The 16135-nt window shown below is 36.1% G+C and overlaps 1 protein-coding gene across 1 annotated transcript; it reads left to right on the top strand.

Moving 5' to 3' along the window:
* Positions 1 to 3094: 3094 nt before the first annotated feature.
* Positions 3095 to 14441, top strand: LOC113235251 (synembryn-A). The gene is made up of 8 exons (XM_026470888.1): positions 3095 to 3236; positions 3336 to 3472; positions 3991 to 4465; positions 5266 to 5459; positions 8738 to 8876; positions 10067 to 10310; positions 11500 to 11714; positions 13770 to 14441. Exons 1-8 carry the CDS (start codon positions 3153 to 3155, stop codon positions 13923 to 13925), a joined length of 1644 nt encoding a protein of 547 aa, XP_026326673.1. The 5' UTR covers positions 3095 to 3152; the 3' UTR covers positions 13926 to 14441.
* The last annotated feature ends 1694 nt before the right edge of the window (positions 14442 to 16135 follow it).

The raw sequence follows: 16135 nt of genomic DNA, 5'->3' as shown, positions 1-16135 counted from the left end.
TACATGATTTAAGAATCTGCTTAGTTTTATTGACGTTCATTTGTGAGAATATCCTCTCACAAATAAACGTCAAGAAAATTAAGTAGCTAAGGGTCGTATTCCAGGAACCCTACTCAATGCTCAAGTCAGGACTTGAGTATGATTTCAAGCACTGGAAATACGACCCAAATGGCAAGGACTTGATTCTGATTAATAGTGCTTGAAATCCTACTCAAGTCCCGACTTGAGCATTAAGTAGAGTTCTACAATACGACCCAAAATCTGCCCAAGTGGCATAAATCTGCCACAACTGGTCATACTGCATGTTACGTAAGTATTTTTTTTAAGGTGGCATTGGCTACAAGATATTAATTCATGCGCAGCGACCGACAATGAGCTGCACTGCTTAACATTGTTATAAAATTACTGATCCATTATGTGGTCTGTAGACTGATCAATTCAAATAAGGCATAAAATAAACTTCTATACCTAATGCAACTGATTGCAACCAAACAAAGGATGTAAGATCATTGATTTCAGCAGACCCACGTGTGACAACGTAACAATCAGAAATCGGATTGCCAGACGGTATAACTGGATTCTCGCACCACATTGTAAATTTCAGCACAATCAAGTGCACATCAAACATAACACTTAGAGGACTGTTCTTATTCACCTGCGTAGGGTTGGTTTAAAATTTGAAATGCTCTGGATTATGTCTGATCAGTCTTTCTTTGTCCACAAACAAAAGATTCGAAGGTTCTAGTGCCAGTTTTTATGCTGCAGTGTTTTTTTTATGAAGGACATTTCGCTGTTGGCCGCTGACGGCCTTGTAGCATCACCAAACAAAAGGGCGAACTGAAGGCTCTCAATTCATAAAAAAATTAAGTACCGTGTCTAAGGGCGTCCAGGTGGCCCTGGACATCGGCTCAGGTTGCTACGAGAGTTTTCCGCCAGAAGGGCATGCTGCAGGAGTCAATCTGCGCGAGTACACGGCCGAAGAAAGCTTCCAGTACATTGGTAGTACAATGACGTTCACCGAATATTTCAGGCGAATGTATGTACTTTGGACCAAAATGAAGTTACGTATTTTAAAAAAACCGACCTCAAAAGTTCGTGGAATTACATCTACTATTTGCCAAGTTTTATAGAAATCGGTTACGGGAAATTGCGCAAAACCGAGACATCCCTTAGTAGAGGTGGAATAATTTTCTTCAAATTTAACAAAATTAAACTTACATTCACTTGTATAAGAGATATATTACAATATTTCAGTATTTTATTCATCCTGGCTCAGCCATTCACCAACAGGTGGCGTTTTAGTAAAAATACTACTAGTATATAATAGCTAACTATTACACGTTAGATGGCGCTGAAACTCATTAATCGTTACACTAAGAACTCACGGAGCGGTTTTTACCCGCGTCTGCCGCGGGACCGCGGCATCTGTAGAATGTAACAGTTAAGTATATAAAATTAGTAGCACATTTCACGGCGCGTTTTACGCCTGTAGTGGTGACGGTTGCTCGCGGTTGCCGCGGTGGGGTACTAGTAGAACCGCGCAGGACACGATGACCAGCGCGCTTGGCGGCCGTCGTCGCCCGCACACTTTGGCGGTCGGTTCAGGCGCATTGTGGTGCAGGCGCACGCAGGGTAAGTTCTCTATTAACCGCGCGACTTGCAATTAGCTCCTACTAACTTCGCGGTTCGTTCCGCAATCGCAACGGTTTCGTGCCCGCAACCGCGGCAGCTACATGTCCGCACAAACTTGCAGGGTCGTAAGTATTGAAATAAAACCGCTGTCTAGCAGCACCGGCGGGCGCGGTTAGATTCCGCAGCTCCGTGAATTGTTAACCTTTAACCTTAAACTGACGCTACTCAACGAGTGATGTGGTCCTACCTAATCGATAGTTGAAAACCATGTGGCTGTTTTTAATATTAAAAAAATATTCAATTTTTTATACTTTATCTACACTGGTACTGGTGTATTATTAAATTAATATATTAATATAAATTATTATTATTTTCTTAATGGCGGCCACTAGGCTTGGACCAGTGTCAGTTTTATAAGAATAATATAAAAATACGTTACCACGGGTTACCACCACCAATTTAAATATCTAAAACACATAAATTTTTCTTCAAGCATCAGCAACATCCAAATTGAAATGAAATTGAAACGGTTGTCCGAAATATGAGTTGTGTTAAAGTTACTCGAAATAAAATGTTTAGTAATAATAATAATAATAATAAAATAAAAGAAATCAATTTAACGTGAATGCTTTTCGCTTCGATATTTTAGGGACTTTAATTACAAAAATTATAGTAAGAAATTCAAATATTTCAGTAAAAATTTATTGTCGATAAACATCAGTCTTCGTAAATGAACATCACTATATTTGAGTCTAGAAATTTCTACGGACACAAAAAGAAAACATTGAATAATAATAGAAATAGTAACTAAAAATGCAAATAGCCGGTGGAATGTTATCTCGCTGGTTTTAAAATTTTTGTTTTCACTCCAATTTTTACAAGGTGTATCGCTACAACTTGGCATTTTCACGTTTTGCGAGAGATCTTGTACAACGATCGCCTTATCAATATGTGGCGATGTTTGATGCGTGGCACCTCGATATGGTCACAGACCACGCCCCCATACCATGTCTCCCCTTTTTTTCTATATCTATAGGTAGGGCCTTAAAAATACCCACCACACTGCCAGTGGTTCGCTTAACGCTGAATTAGGGGGCTCCACAGGGGGGTGTTGCGATTTTTTTATATTATTTAATATTTTCGAGTTTCACATACGGCGTTGTAAATGAAAGTACCTATTTTGTGTTCAATATAATTTTATGAAATAAAATCGTAATACAAGATAAATCTGTCAAATCTAATTATTATTTAGGCCAATAAAACCTTAGGTGAAATTACTCATAAAATATTTATGCAGTTGCAAAAACTATGAAGATCTGGCTCAAAAGACGTATCCACGCCAAAAAACTTAATAAAAAAATAAATAAAAGGGACATTGACATACATTTATTGACAGTTGAGTTGTTAAATTCATAAATTTATAAATAGCGAGCGAGTAGGACGAGTGTGTTGTTAAATTAAGGAGTCGTATAATAGGATTTGATTAATTAAAGAGGTTTTAGAGCCTCGCAAAAAACGCCATGGACGAAGAAGAAATTGGAATTCTCAGCGATCCAAACAATATGGAACAAGTGTCCGATATTTTGCAACGATTTCTGAAAAATGTAAGCATACATACATACAATAAAATATTGTCGTGTCCGTGATTTTATTATTGTTTTTGTAGTGGAATATAATAAAGTACAGATTTAATACTTTTTCAGAATGAGAACGTGTTCTCGTTTCCTAATTTATCTGAGAATAGTCGAGCGTTGCTGTGGACGGCGCTATTCCAGCAATTGCAAAACCCTGACGCTGCTCCAGTTCATGCGCTGTCCTTAGCGTCTGTTAGAGTATTGAGGTAATAATTTTTTTTAAACATACCTAGGTAACAACTTGAGCACGTAAAGTATATTAAAATGAAATTAGTGTAAGTACAAGATTATTATTATAATTTTTTTATAATATCAAGTGACGGGACGAACATGTTGTGCGTCTGACGGTGAGTTACATGCCTGTCTGTAACAGTTGCAGTGCCACTCAGAGCTTTAAAGTGCGAAGATCTGAGGAGCACTACCACTGCACCCGTCACCCTGAGACAAGTTGACAAGTCCCATGTGCCTGTAATTTCACCAGCATGTCTACCCTTCAAAACTGGAACAGTAATGACATTACTGTCTCAAAAGACGTATTACTATATAGACGTATACTGCTTGGCGGCAGAAATAGGTAAGTTGGTAATAGGTATAAATAGGTGGGTTTTACCTAATTACCTAAAAAATTGTACAGTTTATATATTTTAGATAAATAGTATATAAGATACATACAAGAAGTGTTTTGGATTGACACAAGAGTGTAAGCTTAACAAATTTGTTGTAGCCGTGATAAAGAAGGCCTGGAAAATTTGATCACTGAGAAATGGATCACTGTATTAATTGAAAGAGCTGGACTGTATAACTTTGAAGTGCTTGATGAAGAGTCCGCAGTGCCAATCATTAACATACCTAATAAGGATGTAGCAATGGAAGCCCTGAAATGCCTTTGCAACATTGCTTTTAACAGTGAAGTAGCTAGGGCTTTGTGTGCGCACACCAGCATTGCTCAAGGCCTTGTGGCTAGAATGAGAGTGTACAAAGACATTCCTTTTAAAGAAGACATAATGCTTTATGACATGAAGCTACTGTTCATACTAACTGCTTTAAGAAGGGATATAAAGTTAAAAATACGGTGTGAGCTTCATGGTATGGATTACTTGATCAGTTGCTTGAATGAATTGCTACTGGAGGCTTCAAGGACTGAAATTGTGGGTGCGACTAGTGGTTTGGTTGAAGGGGGCCCACACTACTTCCTCAATGTATGTAAAGCTTTTTATTAATTTTCTTTTGATAGGAACAATTATTACGACACCAGCAATTAACACTATGCTAACTCAAATTTTGCCAATTAAAATTATGTAAATTCAAGATTAAGAAAGTAATAATCATATGTTTTATAATCTATGATGAATAACTTTTAAAAATAATTAATATAAAAGTAATCATGATTTTCCCTTTTATAGGCTTTGGTCAAGTTAATATAGTTTTAATTGCTGGTGTCAATTGATGAATTTAGTATCATAACAGAATTATATTTTTCAATATGATAGCAATTCTAATATCTATGTTAATATATATTATATCCCAGTTACACTAACAATTAATATTTTTAAATGACATCAGACAAAAAACAAATCAAAATAACTTGTTTTAAGTATTAAAACCATTTATAACTCAAATTGTTATAATAAGTGCACTATTACATTGGTTACCAAAGCAGGGTAATTGGTCAAAAACAAAAATAATTCTATGACTCAGGCAATATACAGGTGTGGAAATGGAGTTGCATATTAAGTAGAATTTGGTTTAATTTTGGATAAGTCAACCAGTAAATTAGATTTTATTATGACATAATTGCACATTAGGGCGCTGTGTTGCGCTGCATCGGCCCCTCTACTATTTTCATACAATTTTTAAAAGCGTAGTTGCAGCGCGACTCGCTGCTGCAGCATTTCTACAAGAGTCTAATTTGAAGACTTCCTTATACTCTTACCAAAGTAAACACTTTGTAAAGTATATTAATATTTTTGTAAAATTAATACCTATGCTTTTTTTAAAGGATAGTCAACAAGCCATAGCCTGTGAGAATCTTAAAACCCAGTTCAACCTGGTATTGCAAGCAACTACAGAAGAAGAAGATGAGGCCATGTACATGAAGATAATGCCAGTGTTAACTGCTTTGCTGTATGCTCATACAACTTGTGAAGAAAAATTGATGGAACTGCGTATTAATATTGCTAATTTGCTGACAAGGTAAGATGAACTATATAGTTGTTTAAATCTGGCATGATCAGAATAATATATTTCGGACTACTTTGAATTCTGCTGTGATAATACCAATCTAAATTAGATTAATATGTCTCTTTTCGATTGAGTATTTTAACTACACTTCCCAGTAATTTATTAAGATTAATTATGCAAGAAGTAATTAACTGCAAATGCAATCGTTATTGTCTTTGCTTTGAGATAAAATTCTAAATTTCTCATTAAAAACTTTTTATTAAATTCGACCAAATTCTGCTGTCTCAATTTTTTCCCTCCAATACAATAAAATGTACCTCAAACGTAACTAAGTCTGTTAGCATAAAAAAATGGTCGATTTTATTCATTTTGTATGTCAAACATTTTATTGTATATTTACATGACCAGCAATGAAATGATCCTTACATGAAATTGAGTCGAACAGCACTAAAAAAAAATCTATTTTATAATTTTTTATGGGCAATTCGCGCCTGATCAAAAAATCTACTATGCCAAAATTGTTTTCACAAAAAAAGACTTAATGACTACTAAGACAGTTTCCCGGTATCTCCTACACTTTAGGATTTCCCCATACTGTCCCATTAAAAAAAAAACTTTGTTTAAATGAATAACAATTAAAAATGTAGTAAATTAATATCGTTTAACATAACAATTTCGGACACTTTTAAGGTGTTTTTCCACTGATGAGGTGAGATGAGACGAGAATTGAAATCTCTTTTTAAATTAATAGCTCTCGCGAGCTAGCGATTGATATTAATAGCCATCGCGACCTGGCACTGAGATTGTGGATGGTAAAATAAAAGTATTGAAATACCAATAGAGTAAATTACTTTGTTGATAAATTTTAAAATTTCGTCAGCAGGGTACTTTGAAATTATTTGCAAAAAGCCATCCTTTTTAAATTTTAAATCGTACGTACCCCACAATCTCGCGATTGATATTAATAGCCAATGTGACCTCGTGAGCGAGGCGTCGTGAGAATTGTATTTCTGTTGCTGAGTTAATAAACACTCAATGTCGGCAGCACTACTATTCCATATTACACCAAGAAATATTTCAATTCTCGTCACATACATCTTCGTCAATCCAGATCATTTTCATTGAAGATGCGGTACGAGAGAACTTTGCCATACAAATTTCAATCTAGTCTCGCTTCGTCGCGACAGTGGAAAATCATCTCAACCTTGAAAAAAAAAAAATGGAAATGAAACGAAATGCATTTTTTTTGCATAACATTGATTAACTCAATATTAAATAAATAAAAAAATTCAATTTAAGCTTACTACGAAATTCACAAGAACGCACAATTAGTCTCGACCCGCTCCATAAACCTGTATTAGTAAGAAATTAAAAGAATTGAACTAAAGTAGTGACAAGTCGACTTATTTAATTTTTTTTTAATTACACCTTTTTTAATAAAATTTCTTCTAGCATGCGGTCAGTCAAACCGTCTACCTATAAGCAGCGGTTTCTGATGGTATCTAGAGTGTTAAGCAGTCCCTTCAAATGTTGGGTTGCCTTCATCAGTCACTAGGAAACAATGTTGTCTAGACAAGCGTCTTTTGCGGGAGCAACTCGGTCAGAACTGATGCCAGTTGATTTTTGTCTAATTAGACCTAAAATAAAGAAATTAAAATAACCCAGTCTTTTCACAAGAAAATGTTTATTTTGAAGTATTTACTAGTGTTTCGCTAAATATGACTGTGTGTGTAGTGTGTCCAACGTCTTGATAGAACGTGTTTGGCAAGAGCTAGTAGAGTTCAAGAGATGTAAAGTAGTAAACCGAGGATACGTTGTCCTAAAAACGGTGCTTAATGCGGCTTAATGCATGTCACAACAGTTAGAAGAGTATCGTTTCGTTTTAGAAGGTTAGTAATCCCTGAGGCGAATAAGAATGAAGATTACAGCCTTAAATAAGGTTCGTTTTTCAATAAGACGAAAAATACTGTAAATACGTCGGTCTAGTTCTTAGGTTTTCACGATTGTTACACGTTGGAAATGAAACTAGTTTATTAAGCGTATATTTCAGTCACCCGTGACTATGGGACCTATAAAGGGCCCGAAATGTTAGTTTGGTTGAAATAACAAATATACGCGATTTAGATCCGAAAAAATAGTTTCATTTCCAATGCTGTAAATACAATAGGTACCCTTGATGACATTTTCTTTGAATGTCCTAAATTGACTTCCTCCTTGTATGACCTCCTTCCTTCTTCCATTCCTCGTCCTATTAACCTTAAATCCCTCTTTCTTCATGTGTACTCTCCCTCTATTAACATTTTGTGTGATTTTATACGCTCCAATAATATAATGCTTTCGTCCGTTGTTTGTCCACGATTGTTTTTTTTTACCCCAGGTATGATCTCCACAACAGCATTCCGTCGAAGAGACTCATCTAAAAATAAATACCTTGCTGTTATTATCTATATATTGTTCAATAACGTCAACGAATACTGTTTATATTCAAATATTTGCTGTCGCGCTTGACAAGTTTTTAACAGTTAACACTTCTTCGCTGTCGTTGAATTATACCTTTAACGGCATAAGTCCCATTAATACCTGTAGTGGTATAGGCAGCACTAGTTTATCCCATTTATACCATTGTATTATATGGTATAACTGGGATAAACTAGTGCCACCTAGATATACCATTACAGGTATAAATGGGACAGGTTAGTACCACTTATACCGTTATTGGTATAATTCAATGGTATAACTGGTCCGAAGACTTGGTCCAAGATCTGTACTGTAAGGTGGTTGGTGGTGAAGGTCAAGTTTCTTGCATTCAAGAATAGAATTATCTCACAGTCGTATCTCACAGTCCATGGGCGACTCAATTTTTTAAACATTGTAAACTTCTACAGCTCAGCACACAGACAGACGACATGCTTGCAAATGGTGTACTAAAAGTTTTATGTTGTCATTTGCACTCCTCAGAGCAAATCGTCGTCATCGTCGATGTAGCGACGGTATTCTTCGACATGCCGAGGATAGCCGCTACATATTTTTCAGTGTGCCCTTTATGAAAAGATGCCAAAGGATCTCTTGCCGTTCTGTCGTCCCGCCAATGGGCGCCGGCCTTATAGTCTCCAACGGACCTTATTTAAAAATAAGCTATTAATTTAGAAATACCCTGTTCAACGGTTAATGATTTTAATGATATGCTACAAGTTAACTGTATGAATACTTCCCATACATTGTTTGATAATCAAGGTTTTAATAGTAAAATATGTTGCAACATTTATCATATTATGAATGTCAATTTCCAGTGTGCCACTTACTTTCTACCCATTCCTGACACCACAACTAAATAGTGGAGAAAAAGCGCAATACGTATTTGATGGAAGGAACATGGATGCCTTGCAGGCTCTCGTGCAGCTACTTCAGTACAAATTGACTAACACTACAGTGAGTTTAATATTAAACGTAATTTAGATATCTATAGATTTTTCTTTTTTGCTTAAAGTTGAAGGTGTTTAAATGTAATACATTTTGTACATATTATCTATCTAAAAACTTCTTACAGCTATATGATAAGAATGGCCAAATATAGTCATTATGATATCGATCTATTTAATTTTACGGGCGTGCGTGTGTGCGTGCGTGCGCGAAACTTACTTAAATTAAATATAATTTTTACTATATATAATTAATGTTATATATAGTAAAAAGGAACTTACCCCCAACTGGCCTGTAATTTCTAGAAATACTATGCTTTATAAACAGTTCGGTTACATGATTTAACTAACTGGTCAGAATTTTATGTGAAGTCGAGCACGTGAGCTCGCTTTGAAAATTTAGTAGAGAGTGGCGAGGGAAAGAAGGAAAGTATGTGACGAGGAAGAAAGGGAATTTAAGAACGATCCAAAATTTCAAAGTAGGTGGCCAGGAACCAGGGAAAAGGGTGGGATGACGATAAAAGAGGTCGCATCGTTTAATTGATTTATTCAAACTCTTAGAAAAAAATCATTCGATCCCGCCGGATTCGAACTAAGGCACGGAACGGACCTGCGGACCTCACAAATTGTTCTATGTGCTTGTTTGTTGGATCTTTGTATTTGGTTTTTCAACGACTTTTTGGCCGTAGCGCCATCTGTCTATCTATCATCTAGAATTTTGTTCTAAGTGTTCGATCTTTGTGTTAATAATTATAACAAACTAGTGGAGTAATTTGGTAAAAGTAAATTTAGTATCAATTCAACACAAATTTAATCATAATTTTGTAAAAAAAATTTTAAAAATTAATTACATTGTAAATTGTATGTAGCGTAAATTGAAATGGTCTTTTATCAGATGGCCAGGACTGACTGAGATAGTAAAGTCATCAACCAATATCTAATGTTAGTGCAAACACCCATAGGCGCGTTCAAATTAGATGCTTATATAAGCGCTCCAGTGGCGGAGTTGTGGAGCTGTGCGCACTTTTGCAGTAACAATTAGTGAAGTAAGATGCAACGCGCAGTTGCCGCGCCACAATTGCGCCACTTAGAGCTGCGAAGAACCCGAAACGTAGGTTTGTTTGAATAAACAAATATAGGCAATTTTGATTAGAAAATATAGATTCATTTCCAATTGTACGTGTGTCTATTGCATTTCAGAACACAAAGTATCAATACGAGAACTTGTCACCAATCTTAACTGTGATGAACAAATGTGCCCGCGGCTGTCGAGAACAGAGGAAGTACTTACGACAGGTTGTTCTACCGCCACTGCGGGACGTCCATCGCCGTCCTGAACAGGGACATACCCTGAGGAACCAGATGTGCAGACTTCTTACTACTCCTGTGACTTCGGTCAGAGATCTCGTTGCTGAATTCCTGTTCGTTCTTTGCAAAGAGAAAGGTAAGTTTATACTTAGAGCAAGGTATAATTTGACTCGACATTTTTTGTTACTACAAGCTGTTCTGCTTTGGTAGCCTAATGGCTAATCTGAGACTCTTGAGTTTCTCGAAATTTATGTGCGAAATTTAATTAGATTTAAATCCGTATAAATATATTAATTTCCTAAATTTAATTAGAAGTTTTCAAAAACATTGCGAGGCCTAAACTCTCCCCTGTGAGGAGGTCCGTGCCGAGCAGTGGAACTTATAAATGGATTGATGATAACGATCACAATCTAGTCTGACATGGACATGTTGAAAACGATACCGAATTCCTTTGATATAATAATAAAGGTTCCGAAAAACAAATGAAATTGCAGCGCACTATGGCTAACTATAATGAAATATTGAACTTGGCTAACTATAATACTAAGCTGCGTTTAAATGCATTACTTTACACAATTATAACGAAATTCAATTCTATTGTCATATTCAACCATTACCTTATGCCTGCTTTTTAATAGTAATGAAAAGCATTATTAATTCGATGTACCTCAAATACGCTATTGCGCATTGTTTAAGGGTGCGTACAGATTTGGCGAATGCGTCGCAAATGCGCCTGTTTGCAAAAGACTGGCCCGTTGTGCAATCTGTAGGGCTAGCACGATAAGGCGGAGCGACAGCGCCATAAAGCGTGAGATACTGCTATGCAGCGCGTTCGCGGCGCTCTGTACGCACCCTTACTGACGTGTTTCATCGATTCATTCTGTATGGAAATTTTAAGCAACATTTGATCAAAAAAAAAACTTTATAGCGTTTTAATTTGAGTTAAAAGGACGTTTCGTATGTGTGAATCAGGTAAGGCATGCAAATAATTTGGTAATTTTTCCTATTCACTGTTACCCAATCTTTTTCTTCTTCTTGGTGTTCTATCTCCTACCGGTGGTCGGCTATCATTGTAGTCACTTAGGTCAGAGAAGTTGCGGTTGAGAAGAGTTCTGTGGTACTCAAGTTTAACCGCTCTGCAAGGTTTGAAGCTATGTGATTTTTCTACGGTTCCGTCATCTGCAGCCCTGATATTTTCCTTACAGAATGAATTGCATTAGACAGTAGTTCCTTCCGATTTATGGTTTTAAAGAGCTCCAAGCCTTTGTGCATCCTCTGTTTAACGTAACAAATAAGTAATAAAAACAATCGTATTCCAATTACAGTAGGTCGAATGGTGAAATACACCGGGTTTGGTAATGCGGCTGGTCATCTAGCCCAAAAGGGTCTACTAGGCGGCTCTGAGGGCGCCCTGTATTCTTCTAGCAGCGACGATTCGGATACCGACGAGTACTTGGAGGCCCAGCCCAATATTGACCCCGTTGTCGGATGTACTATGCCTCCTAGAGTTAATCCCTTTGAAGGCATGTCAGAGGAACAGGTAATGTGGATATTCAGTTTTTAGATTTTCGCATTTATTACACATTGGAAATGAAACTACAAGTATATTTTTTCGGATCTAAAATTACGTACATTTATTTTTATTGAATATCATGACGTTTTTACGACCACGTTAGTTGTCTATTTTTTTTTTGTGAAAATACTCCTGTAGTATGTTATTATTATTGACACAAAGAAAATGTTCTAAAACACTGGTTCGAGTGCAGTTGGATGGAAATAATTTTTCTTTTGTGTTTGTTCCATCTTTTTAACAATAATATTTGCGAATAATTGTTCTTGGAGTAGCCTTTATTATTTATAAATATACATTTTATTTACATTTATTATTTATAAATATACATTATACCTGTGTTCAAGTACTTTTCACTAGAAGCTACATATGGTGCATTTTGGTAAGTTTCCAGTAGAAGCTGAATATGGTGTTTTTTTGCGCCTTTCAATTGTTGCAAGCAAAATTAGACAGTACTGCAATGACATTACAATTTAAATGCAATGTTTTAGCTTTTTTATATTCCTTTACATGTCACTACGTTTAAATAGGTTGACCTGGGACATTTTTTCGTGGTTTTTGTATTAGACCCGTCGTCCATTTATTTGTAAGTCAATGAGATGATTACTTAGAATTACACAGCCAACAGAAATAATCGAGAGACTTATTACTTATTATTTACCCTTTAACGTTCATACCATTATGAAATTATGATAAAATATAGTACAATTTCAGCAACTACATGTATATATGTATGTATAATATCAATGCACCTGACTACCACATTATGATGTAATACGATTATGTTAGTCCTTGCATTTGCGTTTTGTGGTTGCAATTGAAATTCATCCTCCTTGCAATACATAAGTTATGTATATTTAAAGTACTAAATTCTACCCATTACACACTAATGTTTGGAGTTTTGAAAAAGGACAGATAAACATGATAATACAGGTATACACTTCCGGACACATAATTCGAGCCACCTTGCATTTTTATTCTAAAAGAGCTCGACAGCAAAAATATTGTTATTATCTAGGGCTGTCAGGCGTGAAACCGAATAGCCAAACAGATCAACCAGTTTAGTCGGATATTTGGGTAAAAAGCTGGACTACCTACATTTTTAAGGACTTTGTGTCGTGCTTTTAATACTTAATTAAAGGTAAAACCTGGTCTTTTTTAATCATTTATCAAACAATGTTTTCAAATTGTAATGAAATAATAATAAAATTGAATAAATCGGAATTGCTTATTGTTAATCATCTATTATTGCATAGAGACCCGTTTCGCCCGAAGGACCACGTGACTGGTCAAATATAAAAGTCTAACAAAAGCCGGACATCGTCTAACTTGGCCGGACATGCATACAAAAAGGCTCAACTGTGTCCGGCTTTATGTGCCAACCAAAGGCTATTATCATCTATGAAAGAATTTTCCCCGGTTTTACAAATTCAAATTTTAAAAAAATGGAAATGACGTTTAGTAGACCAGTTTTAAAATTGCATAATAGTTTGTGATCATAGGAAATGAAACTATTTTTCCAGATTTAAATCGCGTGTATTTGTTTTTTCAAACAAACCTTTGATTTTGAAACAAAGTTTTTGATCAATCAAACACTGTTTAAGATTTAGGACATTTAATACTGATAATGTAAGGTGGCTCGAATTATGTGTCTGGGAGTGTTTCAAGGTTTTGTGGTTAGGTACAGTCGATGTCCTAAGATATCTTACTTACCCTAAGCGACCATTTGGTTCTAAGTAGATAAGTGTGTAAAAATAATGATAGACAAACTTAACCTTTAACTTGTGAGCCGTATAATTTATATATAGTATAGCTTCCTCATTGCGTCTCTAGTGAATGTTATTTTAAACCATTTTTTAAACTAATTTGATCTTTAACTCATACTTTCTAAAATACAGAATACAAATTTCAACCATAAAGCTCGGTGCAGCGGTCAGGTATCTCAGGGCATCGATTATGCATGTGTCTTGTCCGTACCTATGGTTGCTAGTAACTGAGATATTAAGTTATTGTATTGTCTTACAGAAAGAATACGAGGCAATGAAGCTTGTGAACTTGTTTGACAAGATGGTATCTGAAGGTGTAGTGAAGCCTGCGCGGGTCGGCCCGGACGGTCGCCCGCAACCAATCGAGCACGTCCTCGAGTTCCGAGAACACACGCCGAATAGACCTCAGTCTTAAAACATTCATGCACGATTTTATTTGAAACAATTATGCCAGCAGATGACGGAAGTCTCTCGTCGTACGTGCCATTTACGACAAATTAAGTCAAATGTTAAAAAGTAAAATAAAATTATAGTAATACAAGTATGGTAACTTCACATAAATGTGCAGCGCGGTTTATACATGTACACGGCCGCTGCGCGTCGTGTACGGAAGCACACATTCGCATAATCAGGTCAACGTGAATGCACCACGGCATTCACGTTGCATATCGCGGGTCATTCCACGTGCCATCCATTACATAATTTAATCGTTCGGTCGGTGTTTACAAAATGACATCAAATAGTATCCGTGTTTATTATTGTTTGAATGAGAGTGCCTCAAATTCATAATTGTTCAGCATTTAATTTATATTTTATAATCATACTATAATTGGGAAACCAAGCGATACTTGTATAAAATTATCATTACGTAAGTACTGCATTTGACAAAGGTTATTTCAGTATAGAATATAGTGATGAACACCTTAATTAAAAAAAAAAAAATATTTTAAACTTCTTGGTACAACTAAAATAATAATGTGACAACCCATTGCTTCGAGGGAAGTGTAGACATTTTCTCGCCATACAGGCGGCAGTTATAATTATCATTGTGTACAAATTGCATACTGCCGTCCACTTACTAAAAAGCGGCTAAGTGATAATATATTTTTTTGAGATATCATAAAAACCACAACTCACTTTTAGAATATTGAAATTGTTTAATGGTATTTCAGATAAGCATCGTTAGGGTAAGTTCCGATAAGTCGAACACGTTGACTAATTTTAACTGTTTTGAAATGGATTTTTGTGCTCGTTTTTGCTTTTTAAAACTGATATTTGACCACTTCTCACTTAAGTGCGTTTTAGTTATTGGACGGCAGCATTCTGATGGGTACCTTTATCTTAAATTGGCCGCACACAGGCTATTCGCAACAATCACTTATTTGCGATCTATACTTTCGAGGTATATTGTAGGAATTCGCCGCATAGGTGTGCAGTGTAGCTTATACCCGCTAAGTGGCAGCGACACTCTTCTTGCGGACGACACTCGTCATTCATGCATTGTTTCACCCCACTTTTCGCTAACGTACTGCACTAGCATTCGCGGTAGCCGTCTTAAGGCCACCAGATACAGACGATTCCTCGCTTCAATTGATCGTCACGATAATTGTATCGATCCGTTGCTACTCCCTTGGCGTTCAAGTTAATCGTTAACATCGAGTATGTAACCAGAAATAGAGATGAAATGTCACTTAATTTGTTTAAAAAATTCTGCCATAAAGCAGAATAGTTTTCAAACAAATTAATGAAAGCCAATCGGAACGCAGTTGTCATAGTAATGATATCATTACTATGACAACTGCTTTCCGATTGGCCAGCCCGAATTCTAAAGAATTGACGAGTGTTGTCAATGGGTATCGTCAATTGTTTCACTTCAAATCGAAAAGTTAACTTGAGCTTTACTATATTTGACGAAAATTGCAAAATTACATATTTAATATTTAATTACCGGTGAAATTTGATTCCGTTTGTTTTGTAATTAGACGTTTTGCTGTTTTTGCCTACAGCACCGAATAGCACAGCACGCCATTGTTAGAGATATTATCTTTATTGCGATAAATACAGAATATTTTTCGAATATTCGGGGACGACACACAGGTCAGTTGTTGGCGCTTCTATATTTCAGTGCAAACGAGAGTTGATGTTTATAAGTAACGTATCGCTGATGGGTTACCAGGAATGTATGGCCCTTATTTCGTCTCTATTTCTGCTTATATACTCGATGGTCGTCAACGACACATACACACACTATCGATACATCATTTCGAAGACAAATCGTCCCGTATATGGCCATTAAGGCCTATTCAGATGTAAGCGATATTCGGGTAGTGAAAAATAACGCGCGGTATCCGGATATTTCTTTGAAGTTCCGCGGCTAAAGTGAAACTGAAATACCGAGTCATACCACATACTACATAGCATTTTTTTTTCCGCTTGTTTTCTGAAATTACTTTCGCGGACGGCGTGGTACTCCGCACACCCGCAAGTCAGTTAGTAATTGGTAGGTCAATGGTTAGTAACGATTAGTTGATGTAATAAAACAGTGAACTGTTAAATTTATTGGGATCACACATTATGCACGGTTATAGTCTAGTCTTATTCACTGACGGCACAGAAGTGATTATC

The sequence above is a fragment of the Hyposmocoma kahamanoa genome, unplaced genomic scaffold (assembly GCF_003589595.1).
Source record: "Hyposmocoma kahamanoa isolate Upper Pololo Valley unplaced genomic scaffold, ASM358959v1 87, whole genome shotgun sequence".
Taxonomy (NCBI): domain Eukaryota; kingdom Metazoa; phylum Arthropoda; class Insecta; order Lepidoptera; family Cosmopterigidae; genus Hyposmocoma; species Hyposmocoma kahamanoa.
Note: the sequence above shows the minus strand (reverse complement) of the source record. Positions and strands in the feature narration are given on the sequence as shown.